The sequence below is a fragment of the Chinchilla lanigera genome, unplaced genomic scaffold, assembly GCF_000276665.1.
Source record: "Chinchilla lanigera isolate Chin_1 unplaced genomic scaffold, ChiLan1.0 scaffold00015, whole genome shotgun sequence".
Lineage (NCBI taxonomy): Eukaryota > Metazoa > Chordata > Mammalia > Rodentia > Chinchillidae > Chinchilla > Chinchilla lanigera.
In genome coordinates, this window is record NW_004955416.1 from 1914556 (window position 1) to 1937326 (window position 22771).

General features: G+C 37.6%; 1 protein-coding gene across 2 annotated transcripts; it reads right to left on the bottom strand.

The window, feature by feature from the left end:
* Window positions 1-1919: 1919 nt before the first annotated feature.
* Window positions 1920-21849, bottom strand: Arhgap11a (Rho GTPase activating protein 11A). Of its 2 annotated transcripts, XM_013512665.1 has the most exons (13): window positions 21766-21793; window positions 20956-21491; window positions 19703-19773; window positions 17684-17780; window positions 17040-17293; window positions 16182-16345; window positions 15867-16013; window positions 12449-12523; window positions 11350-11517; window positions 8428-8557; window positions 6180-6285; window positions 4632-4770; window positions 1920-4297 (listed from the first exon to the last, which is right to left on the bottom strand). In XM_013512665.1, the coding sequence occupies exons 2-13, from the start codon at window positions 21082-21084 to the stop codon at window positions 2772-2774; spliced, it is 3006 nt and encodes a 1001-aa protein (XP_013368119.1). In that variant the 5' UTR covers window positions 21085-21491; window positions 21766-21793; the 3' UTR covers window positions 1920-2771. The 2 variants fall into 2 exon arrangements, with proteins under 2 accessions (XP_013368119.1, XP_005381235.1); XM_005381178.2 differs by having other exon boundaries at window positions 20956-21849.
* Between the last annotated feature and the right edge of the window lie 922 nt (window positions 21850-22771).

The window sequence follows — 22771 nt, forward strand, 5'->3', positions numbered from 1 at the left end:
CTTGGCTTTTGCTTTTAAATCTTTTAGCTTAAAAGGGAAAGAGATACCAGATGAAGTCCTAAGGACGTTTAGCGGTGGCAGCAGTATACACACTGCTTCGAGCTCTTTTACTGGGGATACTTAACACAAGATTCTAGACTTTTGTTAAAGCGATAACTTGAAAACCTCTAGGACCACCGAATGTCAGCTTTTAGTTGTTTTCATTAAAGCAACAAAAAGGTGCATATTTGTCCATAAAGCTGTATGTTCTTTTACATAAAAATACTATTGGCCTTTGTTTCTTCTGTTACAGAAGCTTACAAATACATTGTTTTTTGTTTTCTTAACAGGACAGGTCTGCTCAACTGTCCAGCTCTGGTAGTTTGTCGATTTTAAAGTGAACAGCAAAAAGACTAAGCAGGAGACTGTGGAATTGGTTCTTAAAAGCGAGGACCTGTTTGCAGGCAAGATGTAAGAACACAGCTGCAGTAATTTCCAGCTTTATCTCAACCCTGAGGACAGAAAAGGCCGTGTCTGGGCCTTATTAACCTCGCAGCAGTAAACCTGGAAGCAGTGTCTGGAAGGCAGTGTGAAAGCTGGAGGTGGAGAGGGCAGAGCTTGGTAGCAATGGGTGGGAGTGTGTGGTACTGAGTAAAGAAATCCAGGAGAGGAGACTGGCGGTGCGGAGTGGAACCTGGGAGTAGTGTGGGGGGTTGGGAGGCGTCCCTCTCCAAGGGGGTTTATCCAGGTTGCCCATGTGCTCTAGCTTTTATCTTAGGGAGAGTCTTAGAGAAATTTGAGGCCTCCTGAAACCCCGCATCAAGGTCACTGAGGAACGGAAGAAAATGAATTTCTTCCTGGTGTAGTTTCGATTTTTCTCCAACCTAGAACAGTGGACACATCCACAGCCAAGTTTGGACTGTACAAAAACAGCACAAGGGCTGAGCACCAAGGGGAAAGCACAATTGCAAAGGTTTGGCTTTTAGTGTTAAGCCCACAAGAATACCAAGTAGTCCCGCAGAAAGGGGTGTCCTCCCCTTCAGCTCAGGAAGACCTGCAAAGTCCCCCTGCCAGCCATCATCCCAAGGAAAGCAGGAGATGCTTCCCTAAACCCAGGAGGGAACCAGAAGATTTTGAACACTTGCTTTCCTCAGTTATTTCTAACATCCACACCAACCATCAAGTAAGGTTCCACTTTGGCCTGAAGAGAAACCATACTCCCAGGCAAATGCAGACTGTTTTTTGACAGTGCTGGGGTTATAACCCAGGATCTTGTGGCTTCTCTAGTACTGAAAGAAATTTATGAGTAAGGATGCTTTAAGTATTTGGTACAATCTGTAGCATTATTTTTTAAAAATAGAGATGAATAAAGTACCTGGGGAAACTACAATAAACACCCAAAATGCATATCTAGTCTATGTAATAAACCTTTTTTTGATATCTGATAAAGGAAATTATAACTGCAGATTTTTAGTCTTTGTATGTAAGTCAAATATCATTGTACCTCAGTTCACAAACGTGTTTGTTTGTAAATGCTGCATCAGGTGACAGGCATGATTATGGCCATCTTTCCCACTCAAACACAAACACGGCCATCTCTTCCAAAATCACAGAACAAAGTAAGTTCCTGAGCCAAGGTACCACTGTACTCAGTTTTGAGGAAGGACTGATTCTCAGGTAATGAATATAGAAAACAGCAAAATGCTGTGAAATAAAATTGATATACTATCAAGTAAAAGTCTGTAAAGCACATCTGGCGACTTAAAATTGTTCCTATGTATGTACTGTACGTTGTGAGTCTGGTTGTTCCACGTATGTGCAATCCTACTGTTTTGCTCCAATGTCTAACTAATAACTTAAAATATACATTTAGACAGATTTGCTTGACCATTTGTTTCAAGTTACAAATGTCATTTTGAATTTCATTAGTCACAGACTGGTGATTTTCCAGAAAGTTATCTTTAATGTCTTCACTAAATAAATAACATTTACACACAAGACCATGGTAAGTTTTTATCTGAGTAAAATGTACAGAGGTGTATCAACTATTCAAGTTCTAAAATCAAGCATCTGCATAGAAAAAAATCACCTTAATTTTTTTCAAGTTTAACTAGTCCTCCTTAAATAATTTCATTTCTATACTGAACAAAACACAAACACATGCATCCGTGCAAATTACCTTTAAGAACATAGTATGGCTTAAAAGTAATCAATTACTTCTACATCATAAGAGCACATTTTCATGATCATTCTGCTTTAGCCGTTGTTTAGTTCAAGTAAACACACTGGACAGGAACAGGAGACATGAAAAAAAATATTCTGCCTCAAACAGGAATAAAGTATTAGACTATTAAAGCAATTTACTTTCTAGGGATTTTGGTAAATACAATGAATTCATATAATTGAAGGCAAGATCTGCGGGGCTTATTCTTTCCCTTTACACTGTAGGTTTTACAAGAAACCTTACATGACCTGGAGAAATAAGTAGACAAAACTGGCTTCACTCTTCCTCTCACACATACAAAGTGGAAATCATGTAGTTTTTAAAAACTTTTTTAAAAATCCAGCCAACACTGTCTGTAACCTCTAAGAGATCACAAAAAATTGTTTAAATACTGCCATAATTAAGAAAAGCAAAGTAATGATATGTGCAGAGATATTAAGATGTTTTCAGAGAAAACCCATTGCTTAGTAATCATCCTGCACCACAAGCTACTGTGTACATTATCCTGCAAGTCGGATCACCAACTACTAATTTTATTTACATTCATGATAAGTACAGCATTTGCCAATCACAAATCTATAGGTTTGCTTGTTGGCAGTAGTTGAGCCTTTGCTATAGGACATTTTGGAGAACCTTTGTACCAAGCTCTTTCCCTTTCTGATGGTTTCCTAAGGACTCTGTTTTTCATCCCAGGAGAAAATCCCATATCATTCTTCACAACAGACGTTAATATATCATGATTGGTCAGGTCCTCCAAGGGAACCTTAACTTGACCATCAGGTATCACCTCTGGCTTACAAACTTTAGTAGACCCAAGAGAAGCATTCCCAGAATCTGGATGCCTCTTCATCTTTATGGACTTCTGTTCTCTAGGACCTAATCTGGTACATGAAATAGAAGATTCTTTTGATGTATTTTCAGTACAAGAGGGAAGAGCGCTGTCACAGCTCATTGATTTCACCAGTGGAGAAGCAGCATCACCAAGGTAAGTCAACTTTTGCCTTACGGGTTGTCTGCTATACTCCAACAAAGAGTTAATTCTTCTAACAGACTGCCGGACAGGAGTACGATGGAACTTAAGGGGTGACTTTGCTTTTGTTCTATTTGATTCATTTAATGACAGCTGATTAAACCACTGTATGTGATCTGAAACCTTCCCATGCTCTGTCACATGTACACTTTCAGAAACCGTTTTATTGCATGTTCCCACCAGTGACTGCTGTTTAGCAATTCTCACAGGCCTAGGTTTTGACAGGTTTGTTACATTACGTGTACTCTGCAGAGAGGAAGAGGATTTCGCCTCGTCCTCTCTGGGAGCTGCACATTTCACTAAGTTCTCTTCAAACCTATTCTCATTCTCCTTTGACCAAGTACTTAGTTTATCTTTTGGGGACTGCTCGTCCTTAACTTGTACAGCAACAGGTAATTCCTGTTGTACTAGATTATCTTTCTGTATATCTGAGCGAATGTGTCTGTGATGTTCTACCTTCATCTGAGTTGAGTAACATTTTATAGTTGTTTCTCCACCAAACTTTTGAGTTGGATGTGGTGAGAAGTGTCTTTCTGAAAAACAACTTTCATCTTTAACAGCATAGTTTTCATAACTTTCCTCTGATTCTCTCACAGTCAAATCATTAGTTTCAAGTAGATTTCCCTCTGACTTACATTCTCCATAAGATGCTTCATTTATTTTTTCTTTTCCCACATTAGTTATCGATGATTGCCTGTGACTTATCAGTGCGTGAAGATTATTTCCAGACTCAGAAAAGGCTTTCTGGATCTTCACCAAAGTCTCCGAGGTCAGGTTATTTTCATCGCCACTAAGGGAGCTTTCCGCTACACTGCTATTAGTTTTGCTGAGTGAAGTGGAAGGGGCATGTTCACAGCATATGCCAGGTGACTTTTCAACTGTAATTTCAGGCTCCAAAGAAAAGTTTTGCACTTCAAGATTTCCCATTCTTGGAGAAGCTTCATTTGCATCCATTTCTTGAAAACTTGAACTGCTAAGTCCTGTCCAAGACATCCGGTAACTTCTTCCATCTAGTCGCTCTGGAGTTACTAAGTTTTCCTCAGACTTACTGATCTTTACTGAACCTAAAATGAAGCAGTTCAGTGCTTTTAATCCTTTATATCTGACTTCATTTTTGAAATATAATCCAAATACACGGCAAATGAAAGTACTATGTACTTCCAAAGAGCTCAAGATTAGTGGTAAAGTAATTTTAATATAAAAATACCAAATATGTTCTTGTATAAGTATCCTCCAATTGTTGACAGAAAAATACATTGCCAATTTAAACATTCCTATGATTCAAACATGAACTTTACCTAGAACAGCAAATTGCTTAATACATTTTATCATTAAAAGGCAACTAAAAGAACTAAAGCAGGATTTTTTTGTAAAACTAACAGTACTGCATAAATGTACCTTTCTTTGGTAATTGTTCATCAATATCTGGGCTAAAAAGCAGGCCTGTTTTTACAGATTCAATCCTATTTTTTAAACTTTCTTGATTTGCAAGTCTCCGACCAACATTCTCATATCTATTGACACCAGAACATCCATTCTGTACAGAAAAAAATAATTTAAAAAAACTTTGGTTAAGAAGTAAACTCAATTAATTTGAAATATTAACAGTAATTTCTTTGTAGGTTTCAAAATCTACAGCTGAGTAAAGAGAGATATATAATGGGAAATAATTTTGTAACACAAATATTCTTACCTGCCAAGGAGAATTATACATATTAGTTGGTATTTTAAGCTATAAAATAAAAGCAATCTTACATATTTACTATTAAAAAAAAATAAAATTTGTACCATCTCTGTAAGGGCCTGTTCACAAATCATAGAAAAAAAGATCAAAATCGTATCTTCTTGGAATTTATAGCCTAGATGAGATTTTGATCAAAACAAGAGAAACAATAAATTATACTGTATAGACACAATACGTAACACAAAAGCTGCTATACAAAAGAGGAAAGCAGGACAAGGAAGATAAGGAGCGATGAAGGGTGGGAGCGTGATTCTAAATACAGTAATGACAGGGTGATTTTTGAGTAAAGAAGAGCAAGGGCAAGAGCGAGGAAGGTTTAAGGGGAAGAGCACTGTAGGGAGAAGAATGTGCCGGTGTAGTCTCCCAGGCTGGCGCAGTCTGGCATGTTCAATCAACAACAAGGAGATCAACGAGTGGGGAACAGTGAGCCAGGAATGGCAGTGCCAGGAGCAGCGCTCAGATGGGGACCGGGACCAGATCATGTGGAACCTTGCAGGCCAATGTGGGAACTCTGGTTCTTATTCACAAAGAAATGAAGAATCCTTGGAAGGTTCTGAACAGAAGAGTGACATGAGCTCACTTAGGACTGCTTTGGCTGCAGTATTGCACGAGGGTAGAAGGAGGTGGGCCTGTTATTTGGAGCTTGCTACAGAATCCAGATGAGAAAATACTGAACTTAGAAAAATGGGAAAATGGTACTGGTGAGAATTGATCAGTTTGGAGAATACTCTAATGAATTAGACTAAGTTACATCTAGTGAATTAGATGCAGTGCATGAGAGAAAGCAGAATCAGGAATGTGCTGGGGTTTTAACTTAAGGCATTAGAAGAATGAGCTAGAGAACTTAAACCTGAAGTCTTAATAAAGAGAAAGAAAAAGACAAGTCCAAGGACTAAGCTTTGGCCCCTCTATTGCAAGGGAATTTGAAAAGTAAGCAGCGAAGAAGCAAGGGAAGAGAGTATTCCAGAAGGCAGCAAGTGACCCCTTGCTGCTGACAGGAGAAGCTGAATGAGAATTTATTTTTGACTGCTAATTCAAGCAATGTTGAACTCATTGCCGATCACTTTCAGACAAAAGTCTCGATACAAAGAGAACAGAATGGCACAGTAACTGGAGAAGAAGCAGGACTGAAGGGATCTTTTAGTATGAAGTCTACAGCTTTATGCTAATGTAAACCATCAATGAAATGACAAAACACTTACTGGGTCTCTGTTTTTCCCCAGACTAAATTTCAAACGAAGAGATCTTCGAACCTTTTCTTTACGACTGATTTTAGGAGAGAAGCAGCCTGCTTTTCCTGATTCCACCCTATAAAGAATAGAATTTAAAAGATCAGTTTAAAGAACAAATGTAAGAAATTCTTACAAAATGAAACTTGAGAAAGTTCAAAGTAAATCATACTGCCAGTAACTGAACAGAGAAGTAACTTTTTGAAGATAAAGCTTTACGACATCATATATAAACACACTGTGCTTGCATATAAAAATGATTTATTTATCATAAAAGTTCAGTCACTTATAACTCTGAATCATTACATTAGACTAGCTTTTTAAAATGTTTTTTAAAATTTTTCAGGTATCTTTTAATTCCTTGGATTAGTTTGTAGAGAAAATCTTAAATTGATACTAATTGGTGTCTTTTTTAAAATTTTAAAGAGAAAAAAGTAAAAGTAACAATAAAACAGTTTCAAAGCAGGCTAGCTAGTAGGACAGTAACAATAATTACTACATTGTATATTGTTATATTCATCGGTTATTCAGACTACAAGATATAGGCATGAAATATTTTCTAAAAAAGTATCAGCACAAAACTTATTTTTAAAAGAACTAAGAGAAACTAGCTGTATAACTACCTTGTGTGTGTATATATATATATATATTTTTTTTTTTCTTTTCCCTTCTGTCTTGGTTACTTTTTTTTGTTGCTGCTGAGACAGCCTATTTGATGCCCAGAATTAAGGAAGGAAAGGTTTATTTAGCTCACAGTCTGTGGAGGTTTTAGTCTACGATCAGCTGCCTCCACAGCAGGGTGGCAGGGCACAGGGGCAACACGTTAAGGTGGCACAAGACAGCAAAAGCAGCAAGAGCACAGGGGGGTGGGGCAACAAGCCTCTTCCCTCCCTCATATTGTCAGCAGGCCCCCCTGCCCAGGGACGCACAGCACTCACACCATCTCCATGCCTCCTCCTGCACAGGCTCAGGATGATACAGAGGAAGGACCCAGCCCTGCCTGGTCACTCAGTTACCCTTCTAAACTTCTCAAGGTGACACACTGAACAACATCTCAGAGTGGTAAGGGCATGTCCTCTTCACCTCAGGCTGTGGAACTGTGGAGTCACTTAGCCCAGCCACCAGACTCCCCAAATTGACACAATGTATCAACCATGACAGCTTCCTTCCTTTCCCCTTTCTCCCATCACAGTTTTTTTTTTTTTGCAGTTTCCTCCCTAGTCACAATATCTACTGTACAGTTTGGCTCTTATTTACTCTTTCAGTTTCTTGCACACATGGGATTATATGATGTTTACATACATGGGTCTGATTTATTTCACTTATGAGCATGGTCTCATGTTGCATCCATTTACCTACAGAAGTCTTGAGGTTCTCTTTACGGCTAAGTAGTATTCCATTATATAAAAAAATGGTCCACATTTTTATCCATTCCTTGGTTGATGGGCATTTGGGCAACAAAGTGAAAAGACAACTGACAGAGTTAGAAAAAATTATAGCCCGCTGTCCCTCAGACAAAGGACTTATGTTTAGAACATATAAAGAATTTCAAAAAATCAGGCCCCCCAAGTTCAAAGACCCAATCCAAAACTGGGCTTTTGAGATGAATATATACTTCTCAGATGAAGAAATACTAATGGCAAATAAATAAATGAAAAAATGCTCAACATCATGGGTCACTCGAGAGATGCAAATTAAAACAACACTGAGATTCCATCTCACTCCAGAAAGACTGGCTAGCATCAAGAAATCAACCAATAATTGCTGGAGGGGCTGTGGGGGAAAGAAACCCTTCTTTACAGTTGGTGGGAGTGCAGACTGGTATAATCAGTGTGGAGAGTCCTCAAAAAACTAGGATTAGAGGTCCCACCCAACCCAGCTATTCCTCTTCTGGGTATCTTCCCAGAATTAAAAACATTATACCACAATAACATATGTGCATCCATGTTTACAGGAAATTGTAAAATTACGCCCATTGATACAGGATTCTAAGCAAGCAAAGTGGACTCAAATTAGGAATTTCTTTTTGGTTGGTTATATGAAAGGTATCTGATGAATAAGATACATAAAGAGAGTTTAAAAGTGAGTATTCAAATCTGGTTCTTGGTAGAATGACAAAATTATTTTACCAAGAATCATATTTGAATCATATGATAATATATATGTATATATATATATAAAGTATTAATCCAATGACCACAAAGCATCCTCGATAAATTACCTGCAAACTTTTTTGCCTGCAATTCTTTTACTTCGCCTTAGCACACCTGCACTGATCAAATGGTTGCCACTGATGGCAACAGGAGAGAGTGAACTCTGAGATGACCCTTCTGGGCTTGTGTCACAGTGAACTATAAAAAAAAAACACAAAACACCTGTGTCACACACACTTATTTTCTTTTCACAGTATAAAACAGTAACAGCAGCTTTAATATCCATCCCCAAGCAACAACAAAAATCATATAATTTCTAGCTAGAACCGTCAGAGGTCAAATAACTGACTCAAATAAGAAGTACCATTCTTTTTATTTGCCTGTTAAAGGTTAAATGAAGCACTACTCTCATATTTCTTCTGCTTTAAACTCTTAGCGGGGCAAAAAGGGATGACACTGTCATTCAGTAGGGAAAGCTATAGGAGGTGAGTTAGCTCAACTACTTGCAAAATGGCTTTGGACAGTGAATGTAAGTAATACTGCTACATATAATTTCCAATATAGTATCTACGACCGAATATTAATTATACTGTCATAAAAAAAAAAAAAAAAAACTCAAAAAGCAAGTTGGAGCCTGATTATCCAGGATACAGCTGCTTTTCCAATTGCTGTCCACCTGACTCTAGACTGAAACTTGTCCACTTTCTTTTCTTAAGCAAAACCTATCTATAACAATGCCTAGCCACCCTGGCACCACTTTCTTTTCTTAAGCAAAACCTATCTATAACAATGCCTAGCCACCCTGGCACTACCATTTTCCATGCAAAAACTGATTACAACAGAAATTCAATTAAATTAACTTATGTTTTACCTCCACCTAGTATACACCCAACAAACATTAACTCTCTATCTTCATCATTGTTACTGATAAAGACTTCAGACCTTCCTAAAGTTTGTTTTTGTTTTGTTTTTGTCATGAAAGCAGAAATGATACAACCATCACAATGACTTTGGCTAAAGAAAATATTGTAGGCCAACACATACACACTCAACATGACACAGGTAGCTTTATCCCAGAGCTATAATCCAGGCATATTGAAAGTGCATCTGTGGTCACATGGAGGCAGTTAAAGTATGTTGAGTGATGTAAATTTATCACACATGTAAGAATCATGTGTGATAAATCATGGATCTACAATTCATAAAAATTAACCTAAGAATTATGGATTGATGCATATTAAAAACAAAGCATGGGATTTGTTATCACCAAAGCTTAAACATCAACTCATTTTCAATGTTACAGATGGAATTTATTAAATTGTAGCTGAGAAAGTACAATCCAAGAAAATAGTGAACTAAATATAATGGGATTACTGTTAAAATTTATAACTTTTTAAATAAAGAAAACACACCGATTATGCACACTCAAACTATGGTTAAAACAACACACGAATGTTTAAATTTTGGGGGCAGCTTGGAGAAAGAATAAATAGATTTGTTTTTTGGGAAAGACGTTCTGATGCTATTAAGTAGAGGCAGGTAAAACTACAATTCCCATTTGCTATTTGGAAAAAGTCTTCCAAACTGGAAAGGCTTTTGAATATTAAGAAAACACCAAGTTATTTAAAGGAGTTTAAGTCTCCAAACTCTAACTACTGAGAGAGCTGCAGACATAAACATCACAGTTCTTATCATTAAATTTTAATGAGTCAGTGTCTGTTTTAAAAGGCAGGAGACCTTATGAAACTCCAGACATGTCGTAAAACATAGAATAAAGTTTTGGCGTCTAAGGATGGTATTAATCTGAAAAAGCTCTTTGCCAAGAATAGGTACTCACATTAACCACTTACCAGTCCAAATACTTAAATACAGAGTGACCAAAAATGCCATGTTTTTAAAATTAATTTTATAAGATAACAGGAAAAATAAAAATAACAATTTTATCAAATTTATTCAGTAATTTTTCTGTGTATGGAATATCTTACAACATTCAACACAAAACTCAATGCTACACTCTGGACAGCAGTATGTAGTCCCTTTCCAAATTCTTTTTGCATTATTGTCTTTCTTTGAATAACACACTTTACACTGTCGTGTTGGCCTTTCCTTTTTTTCTGCGGGTGGCATAAGTGCAGTAAAAGGTCTCCCCACTAAACACAAAGGTGAAGACGTTGATGATGGAGGTACTTGCTAATGATTCACTATCCGATATTTAATTATTCGGTCTTCTAGACTTAATCTAAATTGTAAACTGACTTTTTGAAACCCTTTGTTTTAAATAAGTAACAAACGAGTTCCATATCATTTGGCCCAGAGGTACATAAATATTTTATAGTATTTTTTCCCTTGCCTTTTGATTATAGGATAGCTTGTTAGATGTTGGTCAACTCTGCCGATACCATCCAGAGCATTACTATAATCATGGGCCACTGTTGGAACTGTTTGTTTCCTCTTCTTTCAAGTTCTATCATTTCTGTATTACAAATAGTTGACAATAAGGAGATGGCATTTTTGACTTTCCATTTCATAACACAGACTTTCCCTCTCTGCTATGCTAACATTTCTCCCCTTTTCAGTTTCTTCTTTTGTAGATCTTTTGGCACTTCCTTCCTATTCAGTCTCAGTGCCCCAAATAGGTCCATTTTGTATTGTAAAAGAATACTGTTCAGCTCTGGAGAGGTATAAAAATTCTACCTAGTGTACTTATGATAAGAGTTTTTATAGGCTGTAGCACAAAATTATAGGTTATTTTTCACAAATAAACACAAATTAGTAAAAGAAAATGACCAGAACTTATATTTCACTAAAAACAAACATCAAAGACAAATACAATGTTCTAAATAAAAAAGTATGCAAAGCAGTCAGTATAAAACAAACAGACGTGCATACACTCATGGGAAGAAGAATCAACTGGTTGAAATGACACCCGCCCGAGGTTAACTGTTAATGCTTAATACTTACAACACAGTTAGAGAAAACCTATTTGCTACCTGAAAGTGGTGTAGAACTGCTACTGAAGAGATTACTTGGCAACAGCTCGAAGTTAAAATTGTGCTTGATGGACTTCCTTTTCTTACTTGAGAGACCATGAGAAGAATCTACTGGCAGTTTACGCTTAGCATTTGGTGTGAGAATCATTGGGGATACAGACAGCTGGGCTGGAAACGAGACAAAACAAAACCAGTTTATTGTTTCTCCCATAGAATAGATATAATACCAAAGCTTGATATAATTTCTCCTTATAAAGTTGCTACCTAGACCTAAAAACGTAGGTGCTATAGTTCCATTATTAAATGTGCCACATAACTAAAACATTGTTAAAAAAAGAGACAACATGCAAAGTGGCAAGACCTCAGAAGCAGCAAAAACTTAAAATTCAAAAAGAATAAAAGATGCATATAATATAGATGAAAGAATATTAATACAGGGAAAGAAATTATAGTCAACCCATGATCTTAGCACTCTGGAGGCTAAGGCAGGATTGCTGAGCTTGAGGCCAGCCTATACCTACATTGTGAGTTCAAGGCCAGCCTGACTAACATAGCAAGACCCTGTTGAAACAAAAACAACAAACAAAAAACAAAATGAAAATAACTCACCCTCACCAGAAGAAAAGTCAAAACAAAAAACTAATTTAAATACTATATTTGCTTTTCATAACCTGGTATTACCCAGTTTATTCTATCACTCTGGAAAATAAAAGATCATGTTGTCTGTTATTGGCTGGATATATAAACAAGCAAATCAGGATAAAATATTAGAAGATATAATAATAAATTTCTGGTTCTAAAACAAAAAAGAAGTTGAGCTAATCCACATGTTCAGTACAACCCAAATTATAAGCAACAAAAAATCCCAATTAAGAAAATTGAAAACATAACAGAATAAAAGAAAATATTACCCACAATTTTGAGTTCATTACATCCAATATAATCAATAATGTCACAAAATCATATACACTATCTCCACTGAAAATAATATTTATATTTAATAGATTTGAATATTAACTAAAATAACTAATTTTTATTGTAATTATTTTTTGTTAGACCACTACAGAAATTTTCACTTAAATAGTTAACAAATACCTACCGGTTCCATCCTGCTGAGGTGTAACAGCAGGCGTTCTGTTAGATTTAAGTTTATTTAGTGCTCCATTAACAAAATCTGAAATGCAAGGCATATATAATTATACCATCAGTAAAAACACCTACTTTTCTTTTACCAGCAATGCATATTGCTATTAGTATTAGTAGTCTTGTAATACATAACTTTGTATCAGGTTATACACTTTAAAGGATCCATTTCTATTCCATTCCCACTTGTAATCCCATATTTCTAAAAAAATACAATAAAATGATAAATAAATGTGCATACAGTACAGAAGGGGGCATCATTTCTTGTTGGTTGCAGAGACACAGGTCTGCGCTGACATGGGAGTGATGGAAATGGAGGCAGGGAGGGAGTGTTTAAGAGACCAAAGTGGCAAGACTTGGTGATCCTGGGCCATGAGAACCAGAGAGAGGTGGCACAGACACCGAGAGCTCTGACTTTGATGATGTGTGACAACGGTGCCGCCTGATAAAGACGAAAACTCGGAGGAGAATAAGGCACAGCTCTGAGACGCTGAAATGGGTACGAACCCATTTTGGGGAAATCAGAGCTGGAAGTCAATTTGCAATTTATTAGCCCAGAAATGGTAGTTTTCACAAATGCAAGTGAAGGAAGTCATTTAATAAGAATGAGAAGTATGAGAATATGAAGCTAAAGAAAGATGTTTACAAGGCATAAGCCAGGCATTGTGGTGGTGCACACCCCTGTAATCCTAGCATTCAGGAGGCTGAGGCAGGAGAACTGCTGTGAGTTCAAAATCAGCCTGAACTACACAGTGAGACCTTATCTGAATGAATATTTAGAAGGTCAAGGATGAAAGAATGGAATATTTAGGAGGTGGTCAGAAAAAGAAAATCCTAAAATTCGGACAGAACAAATGGCCAAAGAGAGGGGAAAGCAAGTATAATATTACAAAAAACAAGGAAAAGAAACAAAGTATCAAAAATGAAATAGTCAAATAGTCAGAGAGATACTGAATATTACAGGCCTAAAACTTGGACTTCAATAGGAATAGCTTCATGTAAAATGTCCCTAATTTTCAGCCACACTAAAACACAAAAAAGTCCTTTCAATATGTTCATTTACCTAATTAATCACCAAATCACTCCAGATATTTATTTAAGTTCAGAAACAGCCCAATAATATACAAAGGGTGATCGAAACATACAGTAAGGAGGGTTGCAAGTTTCAGTCTCTCCTGGGCAATTTAGTGAGAACCTGTCTCAAATAAAAAATAAATAAATAAATATAAAGGGCCAAGATTAGATCACAACTTTCGGTTGTAGTTTGGGCACTTGCCTCTAAAAGGTTTGCCAATACTGATCTAGAGTATATAGAGAAGTAGAAAAAGTAAGTCTCAACCTCTATAATAGTCTCATCATTTTATTTACATTTCATTCCAGGAAATACAACATTAATAAGGGTATACTGATTAGCTCAGCACTGTATCTAGGAAAGTTGTGAGCTCAGTGACAATAATGAGTAGTATGCACATATACTCACATTGCAGAGCACAGAAAAGTTATAAGATTAAATCTGTCTGTTTATAAGAACTTATTCATAGGATCCTGTGTAGATTCTGACAACTGAATACTTTATATGTAGCATAAAACTAAGCTAGAGTAATTCATGTATTTATAAAAGCAAAAAGTCTAGAGAGTTGCACAATAATGTGAATGTACTTATTACTTCTGAAGTGTACTTAAAAATGATTAAGATGAGCTGACCACGGCAGCTCACACCTGTATTCCTGACTATTCAGGAGGCTGAGGCAGTAGGATTGTGAGTTCAAGTCTAGCCTGGGCAATTTAGCAAGACTCCCCTGTCTCAAAATATACAAGGCTGAATATCACATTGAAAGAGAAGCTGAAAGTTTCCTCTGTAAAATCAGGAACAAGACAAGGATGTCTGTCATCACTAATGCTCAATCTAGTTTTTGAAACATTAGCCTGAGCTATCAAGGAAGAGAAAGAAAAGGAATATGGATAAGAAAGGAAGAAATGAAATTATTATTTGCTGATGACATGATCCTCTACAGGGAAGACCCAAAAAATTCCACAAAAAGAATCCTAGAATAACCAAATTCAGTAGCATAGCAGGACATAGTGTCAATACATAAAAATCAATAATGTTCCTATATACCAATAATAAACTCACTGAAAAAGAAATTAGGGACATAACACCTTTCACAATAACATCAAGAAAAATTAAATAGGAGGAATTAACCAAGGAAATGAAATACCTCTACAATGAAAACTACAGAACTCTAAAAAAGAAGATTGAAGAGGACATGAGAAAATGGTTCTTGTTCCCAGACAGGCAGAACCAGTATTATCAAAATGGCCGTACTTCCAAATCGGATATACAGATTTAACACAACCCCAATGAAATATCAACAGCATTCCTCACAGAAATAAAGAAAACATTCCTAAAATTCATATGGAACCAGAAAATACCTAGAATAGCAAAAGCAATTCTGGGCAATAAGAACAAGGAAGGATGCACTACAATCTGGGTCTCTTAAGTTATACTACAAAGCTATAGTAACAAAAACACCATGGTATTTACAAAATAAATAAGCGAATAAATAAACAAACATGTGATTTAACAGATTAGAGGATGCAAAAACAATCCCAGGCACATTCAGCTACCTGATTTCTGACAAAGGGGTCAAAAATTTATGCTGAAAGACAGTTTCTTTAACAAATGGCCTCATACTTAATACTACTGCCATATATTTCTGACCTTTCTGCCTATGTTCCTTTGTTGAGTCTTTCAGTGAAATAATTTCCTAAACTACTTTATGCCTCAAGTCAAATCTCTTCAATGGTTAACTTACATCCAGGTTAATATTCTAGTTCTTCAGCCTGACATCAAGTTCACCATACTATTCTAGTCCATACAATGAACCTTTCACTCAAATCACACTGGTTTGTTATAAGACACACACAGATTACTTTCTTCCTACACAACTTTCTTCACAGCACCTTCTCTTCTAGTATAGACACAAATTTTCTGATCCTTCACCCAAGTCCCCTCCACTTATTCTTTAACAAGTCCAGTTTGACTTACTCTGACAAGTCTCTGATCATTTGTACTCAGGGAACTTTTCTTCTTTGAACACATTTTATGTTTGTACTAAATATACAGGAAAACTTAATACTATGCTGTGCTGTCACTATTATATGACATATATTGTATAGATGTCATATATAATAGTACATATATTATATAATAGTACATATTTTATATAATAGTACATATATGTCACATGCATGTCAAATCTTCCAACTGTGTATCAAAAAGGCATATACTACAGCTTATGCATCTTTATGTTCAAATGGGAAGTACCAGTAAGTAAATCACAGCTCCTCCCTAAAATGAGACTGACACTTACCTCCAACACTTTGTCTTCGCTTTCTCTTACACTCACTGGGGGTTTCATGTTCACCTTCTTCAAAGCCTTCCAACGATGGAGTAGCACAGAGACCATCAATACCCAACATAGCTGGTATCTTTTCCAGGATAAAATCTGGTACTCGTCCTAAAAACAACGTTCATAGTAAGACTATTTATTATGCTTCCTTTGCTTTTCCCTCCAAACACATGTAGCTAATATCTGACTTTCTAACAGTTGTTTTCATAGTTGATGTGGAAGAAGTTAGGATTTCCCCCACTTAATCAAGTCCTATTACTTAATGATGCAGCTTACCAATATCTGAGGCATAATCTATAAAGGTCTGCACTACGGCAGCCTGTAATCGTAGCTTTTTTTCTGTGTTAGCAGACATCTTTTCATGTCCTTCACTTGTCTGAAGAAGATTTGGTGCAAATATTACTGCAAGATTGCTGCTATCCATCTTATTCTTACTGGACCTTACAAGAGAAAACAGGTTTTATTAGATGGAGAAACAGGTAAAAGTATAGAAAGTTTTGGTAACATATTAAGCACATTTTGAAGACCTCTTCATTTATTAATCTATTAGTCATACACAAGTCAAACCAAGTTAAAAAGGATTAGGAAGATTGCTCAGCTGTAGAGACTGATTTACCTACCATGTGGAAGCCTGTGGGTTCAATTGCCAGCATCACAAATCAAAACAACAAAGAAAAAGGCAAGAGAGAACCAAAACATATACAGTCTCCATATAATTAGCATAGATCATAAAAATCATGGTAATCAAGAGTCCACACTTTGCTTTTCTGTACAAATTAAACATGTTAACCTGATTTTGAAAGCCACAAGTAGAAAATTAAGAGTATTAGAAGGTGGCAAGTAGGTGTAAAATTAGTGGACTGACAGCAAGGAGGCAAAATATTTAAAAAGCAAAGCACAAATATTTTAAAAACATAGTAACAAGAAGTCATTCTGTGTACAAGGAACCTCATAAGACACTAAGACATCAGGAAAATAGGAAATCAATTGTATAGTCTTCCTTAAATTACAGGGTATACTTTTTTAAAACAAAAATTTCCATTTGGAAATGGAACTTATTATCCAAAAGGATAAATCTTTAGGTAGTTGAGAAATTAAACTATCACTTCCCAGAGACTTATAGTTAGCACTTACCTAAGAGAAACATTCCTGAGAAAGTTAAAGAAATATCTTAATATATCAACTGTATGATCAGCCATAAGGCAGGAAAGTAACAACGTAGCTGTGTTCTTCTCCTCTGGTCCTAACTGTTGAGCTTTGAAAAGTGCTTCATGCAAATCAGCTGGGAGAACAGGCTCTGGTAATTCCCTAAAGAACTGTTTAAGAAGTCCTGCAATATCACAAGGGAGTGCAGAAGACAGGCCACCTTCACCATTATCCAGTTTATTCTGAAACAAATACAATAATACTGAGCATCTTCATGGCTTCAGAATTTATTGCAAATAAATTAATCCTTATCTATTAAAGAGCTTTCATAAACTCCTCTTAATTTAATAGCTATTACTTCTCTGTAGAAAGGTAAAAGTAAAACTAAAAAGTTTTCATTTCATACAGTACTTTCTAAGGCTACGAATTTGAAGTTAGGAGGTAAACTTTTGATGCATACAAATGATACACAATTTCTTTTCAAAAAGATTTCTCTGCCAGAAAAAAAACAAAACAAACTTCCCAGTTCAGTTTCTGTCAATCATTCAATTATGTTCCAGATATTTCAATCATAAAAAAAACAAACCAGAAAATAATAGAAATGAAAAATTATAGTTCAAAAATATGCAAACCTTTAGCGCCTTTAGGCGAATAACAGATCCTGATTTCCTAAAAAGTCCTTCGGTATGAAGATGCTCTTCTAAAGATGTGCAAGCATCCACAAGAAAGCTGAAAGAGAAAGTTGTTTGACGTGGCCAGATATACACTTTACCTAATCCTATTCTTCCCAAATCATGAGCAGACCCCGTACTATGCCCCTTTCACAAGTTCTAATGTCATAAACCACTTTAATCTTTGTGATAAAAGGCTTGCTGTTATCTTCCCTGCTCCTTGGAAATTCTTCTTCAAGGGCATCTTTTTATTAGCCAACTTCACGGTGCCTGCTTAGTTCTACATTCTTTGCATCTGCCTCTATTTCTCTGCTTGCTTTCAGCATGTAAGATTTGGCTTACTGACTGCCTCCGTTTCAGCACAACTCAGGCTCTACTCACCCCCCTCCAATCACACTCTCCACCTCATTGCTCCAGATAATTTCCATCACAGCCAAGACTGGCCTTTGCATTCCTAAGCGCACAGTCAGGTGCTGATTGATGCATCAGCATTTGACACATCTGACCACTGCTCAAAACTACTCTTTTTGCCACTCTTACAGTTTTCCTCCCATCTCCCTCTCAAATTCCTTTTCTGGTTCTGCCTCATCTTCCACCAGACCTCTTGATAGTGGAATAACTCAGGGCTCTGTCCAAGGCCACCTTCTTTTATCTCCCATCCCTCCATGGGTTATCTGTTACAGCAGACATAGCTTTAAATATCTATCATCTACAACATATGTTCAAAAATAAGCTGTTTTTCTCACCCAAACATTATCCCTCAGAATGGTAAGATATAGCCCAGTTATTACAATCTTTCTCATCTTAAGGGTTGTGTGCTCAATTTCTTTATTTTGAGCAATAATCTCAAACCATGTTAGCCTTAGATACTTAGATATTCAACAACTGCTACCGACAAATTAGAAGGCATTCCAGCTACAACAGTTGTGGTACATAGAGGCAGAATGTCAACCCAACTTACAAAGGGTAATGGATATGTGGTTCTTTGTTTGGCTTTTGGGTTTGGTTTTTTAATGAGGTAAAAAAGTTATAACAAAGAATTAGTCATTATTCCTAGGGATATCACTTTGCAATTCCAAATATTGAAAACTATTATAGGTTTTCATAACAGGAAAACCAGCCATTCATAAATCACATAAAAAGCAAAATATTAAGTGGCTATCTTAGTAAGATTGTGCATCTAATCCTAAGGATTAATAGAGGAAAATCATAGGCAGGAAGCAAAGTGTTCAATAAGCACTCTAGCTGAAAGCTACATTACTGGACTACAGTAAACAAAAATGAAACCTACTTTGTATAGAGGGAAAATAAAGTAAGAGAGAAGATAGTTTCTTTATATGCATTTTATAGCTATGAAGACAAACGTCCCTGGTAATTTCTGACGCTGTTACTCAAAAAGTTATTCACAAAGAGCAAGTGGCATAGGAAAGTTAAAGCAGTACATATGTGTACTATGCACAAATATTCTTTTCTTACAGTCTTTTATCCAACATGTCTCAAAAAAATCAAAATTATTACTGAATTGGTGATCTACTTCTGTTTTTGTTTTTTGAGGCAAAGTCTTGCTATGTAGTTCAGATTGGCCTTGAACTTCCTATGTAGCTCAAGTTGGCCCCAAACTTGAGACAGCCCTCCAACTCAGCCTCCTGAGCACTGGGATTACAGGCATGCACCACCACACCTGACTATAATTTAGTGTATTATTTAATCTGAATTGTGGCAAAACAGTCAGTAGAGAATTCAGAACTCTTGACACAACAAAAATAACTTGATTTTCAAACATGGACTCATTAGTGGACATTAAAATTTAGTCCTGGAAAGGAACACAAATTATACATTCAAAATCTCACCTTTACATTAGCTAATATTGAAAGATGAAATCAATTGTTTGTATGAAACCATGGGGACATCAAGCTATTTATTTTTAAACCCTCTAAAACCAGTTTGAACTATTTACTCTTCATTTCGAACTGTGCTTACCTTGGAATGTGTCCATATTCTGGTACAACAGAATTGGGCAAGGCATTAAAAGGGACTCCAAATATTTTACCCTGAAACGACAAACTTTGTTACTCTAACACAAATATATGGTGTAAAACAAATTTTCTTAAACATTGGGCAAATTAAAAATCTTAAGAATAAGAAAAATTAGAAATAAACTATAAGCTATCAGTCCAAACAAAATAATTATTTCAAGTGCACTTGGTAACAAATAAATACTAATTATTAGACATTATGCTAGAGGTTAGGTGTGCAAGGGTGGCCAAGGTAAAGCCATCATCCTCAAAGTACTTAGAGGCTTCTTTCTCCAGTGGCTATGGAAAATCAATTCAGGTGTGCTTAATAAGATCTTAAACAGAATTTAGCCTAAACATTAACATTTTCCCAAAATACGACAGGTTCTCCCAGTGTTCTTAAATGTAGTTTCCTTTAGTCACCTTACAAACACTAACATACACAGAAGGCTTAGACAGTTGATAAGGAAAACAGTAATTCCTATCACTCAACGATTACTTCCCAAAACACAACAGAAGTGACTATTATTATATCTGATATCTTTACCACATTCTAACGAAAAGTGCTTTTCCAACTATGTCCTGAAGTGGCCAAGGCAATTATTTAAGTCAGTTTCACCACCTTAAAAGTCCTTTTTTAAAAAATGCACATTCAAGTTTTAAGACACTAAGGATCACAAGAGGAAGCATCTGCATTAGTTACCTTGAGTGGTCTTGCACATCAGATATAAATAACCTGTCACTAATTTTACACTTGCATTTGAACCTCTAAAAGACGTGGGACTTATTGTAGACCGTGGCTTGGTCCTGGGTTCAATCCCCAGCACCATGAAATAAGTAAATAAGCAATATCTAGACACATTTTTGACTGAGGTAAATAAGAGATGCTACTGGCATCTCCTATGTTGAAGCCAGACGCTACTGAACATCCTACATTTCACAGGACCCCTTCCCCCTGCCTTTAACAATTATCTTGTCCAAAATTTTAATAATGCTGAGCTTGGAAAATCTTGCAACTTTCTCTCAATGACCAAAAGTTCCTGAAAAGAAACAAGAATGTTATGCTTTAAATAACAGGCGATCGCATGGATCGAATTGAGATGCACCTAACTACATTTCTTCACAGTAGAGTCACATTCTAGCATGACATGGTAATAAGCGAAGGTACCGGGAGTAACGTCCGCCTTTTAACATAAATGCCCTTTTCCAAGAACTTACCCCTGTTTCAGTGGCTGTTGGTTCACGTTTCCTGCGATCGCACTGCCCACGGCCACCCTTGACCTTAATACCATAGGCAGCCCGAAGGTGCTGCAGCAACGCCAATCTAACCAGCCTCTGATCCCACATCCTGGACGCGTCGTGCCCTCTCCGGGGCAAGATCTGGGTTCTGACTCTTGTTCGCCACCAAGTCTTCCAGTTCCCCAACACTCTCAGGTGAGAGCTCCGCTCCTCTGCTTTCCGGCCAGGTCTGGCACCCCTCCGGCCCCGGGCCCCAGCCACTTCCACGGCTTTCCCTCTCCCTTCTCTGCACTTACACACACCCTCTTCCCTAGACCCTGGGATCCAGCCACGCCTCACTCTTGCACTTACACCAACCTTCTTTTTCTCATCTAGTCCCTTCAGTTACTTGCACAGACTTCCCTTTTCACTCCCCGATTCTTTCGGTACCGTGCACTAGGGCCCGCTGCCAGCCTTTCACTTCCGGCCACTTCCAATGATCCCTTCAAACCTCTCTCAGCCCGCTCCAGCTCTCTCTGAAACGCAAAGACGACCCCTGCTTGTCTCTCCAACCCGGCAGGCGCAGCTCGGCCTAAGTCTCTCGGCCCGCGCCCCCGGCCCAGCGCAGCGTCCGGACCAGCCGGCTGCTCGGGCGCTCTTCCAGTCCCGGTCCCCGCCCGGGCTGGTCGCGGCCGTCACCCCGTTTTACAGGGTGCTCCTCTCCCCCATCAGCCTGCCGGCGGCACCCCGCCTACACATCCCACTGCACTAAAGCCACGCAACTCTCCTCATGCCTGAGCCAGCCCCCACCTCCTCCGCAGACGCCCGGTGCACCGCGGCCGCCCCTCCGCCGACCCAGCCCAGGCTCAAAAGGCAGCGCCAAACAGTGCTCCGCACCTGATTGGTCAACTCCTCTTTTCAAAATCAGGACCCTTGAAGGGTGGCTAGAGCATGCCTGTCTAGGAAGGTTCGGCTGAATTGGAACCCACAAGAGGTGTGGTGGGTAAACCTAAGAAACATGAACTGAGTTTCGTTTGCTCCTTTCTTGTCATATTTTTGAGGAAAAATATTTTTAAAGCTTTGAATTTATCTGGGCTACTCTTCACACAATAGATTTGGGGAACTATAACAGACACCTCATTATCCTTTTTTCCGACCTCTGAAAGAGCTGAAGGCCCTCTTTCGGATTAAACCGATTCTACGGAGCCCGAGGTGAGACAATCGGAGTTAGTATTGACAAACGCTGGTTTTAGTAAATGTAAACTGCGAGCGCAGGAGAGAATTTAAACCTTGAAAACTAGGGGCTGCGGGTTTAGCTCAGCGGCACAGCGCCTGCCTGGCAAACGCAAAGTCGTGAGTTTGATTCCTAGTACCGGAAGAAAAACAAAGCAACAACAACGAAAAAACCCTGGAGAACTGCTTATTATTTCGGAAAGGATGGCAATGTTTAAATCTTATTGTATAGGTAGTCAAGTACAACAGAGAAGATCTGTCATGAGAAGGTCGAGTACAGGAATGGTAAGTCTGGGAAATAGTTGTTGCAGTGAGTTTAGAAAGCCGGAAGGAGCTATCCTTTCCCTGCTGCTGAAACCTTGGTCATCTGGTTGACCTGAACCAGTCATGGCACGCTGCCCGGCTCCTGTTCCCAAGCTGCTTTTCAATTCCCAAACACCAGCAATCCTATCGTGATGTTCCGATTTCTAGGAATTCTTTGAGAGTGGGAAACTTCATTGATTGATTCATTCATGCATGCATGCATTCATTCGTCCATGGTCTTGCTTTGTATTGCAGGCTAGCCTCCGCCTAACAGTAATCC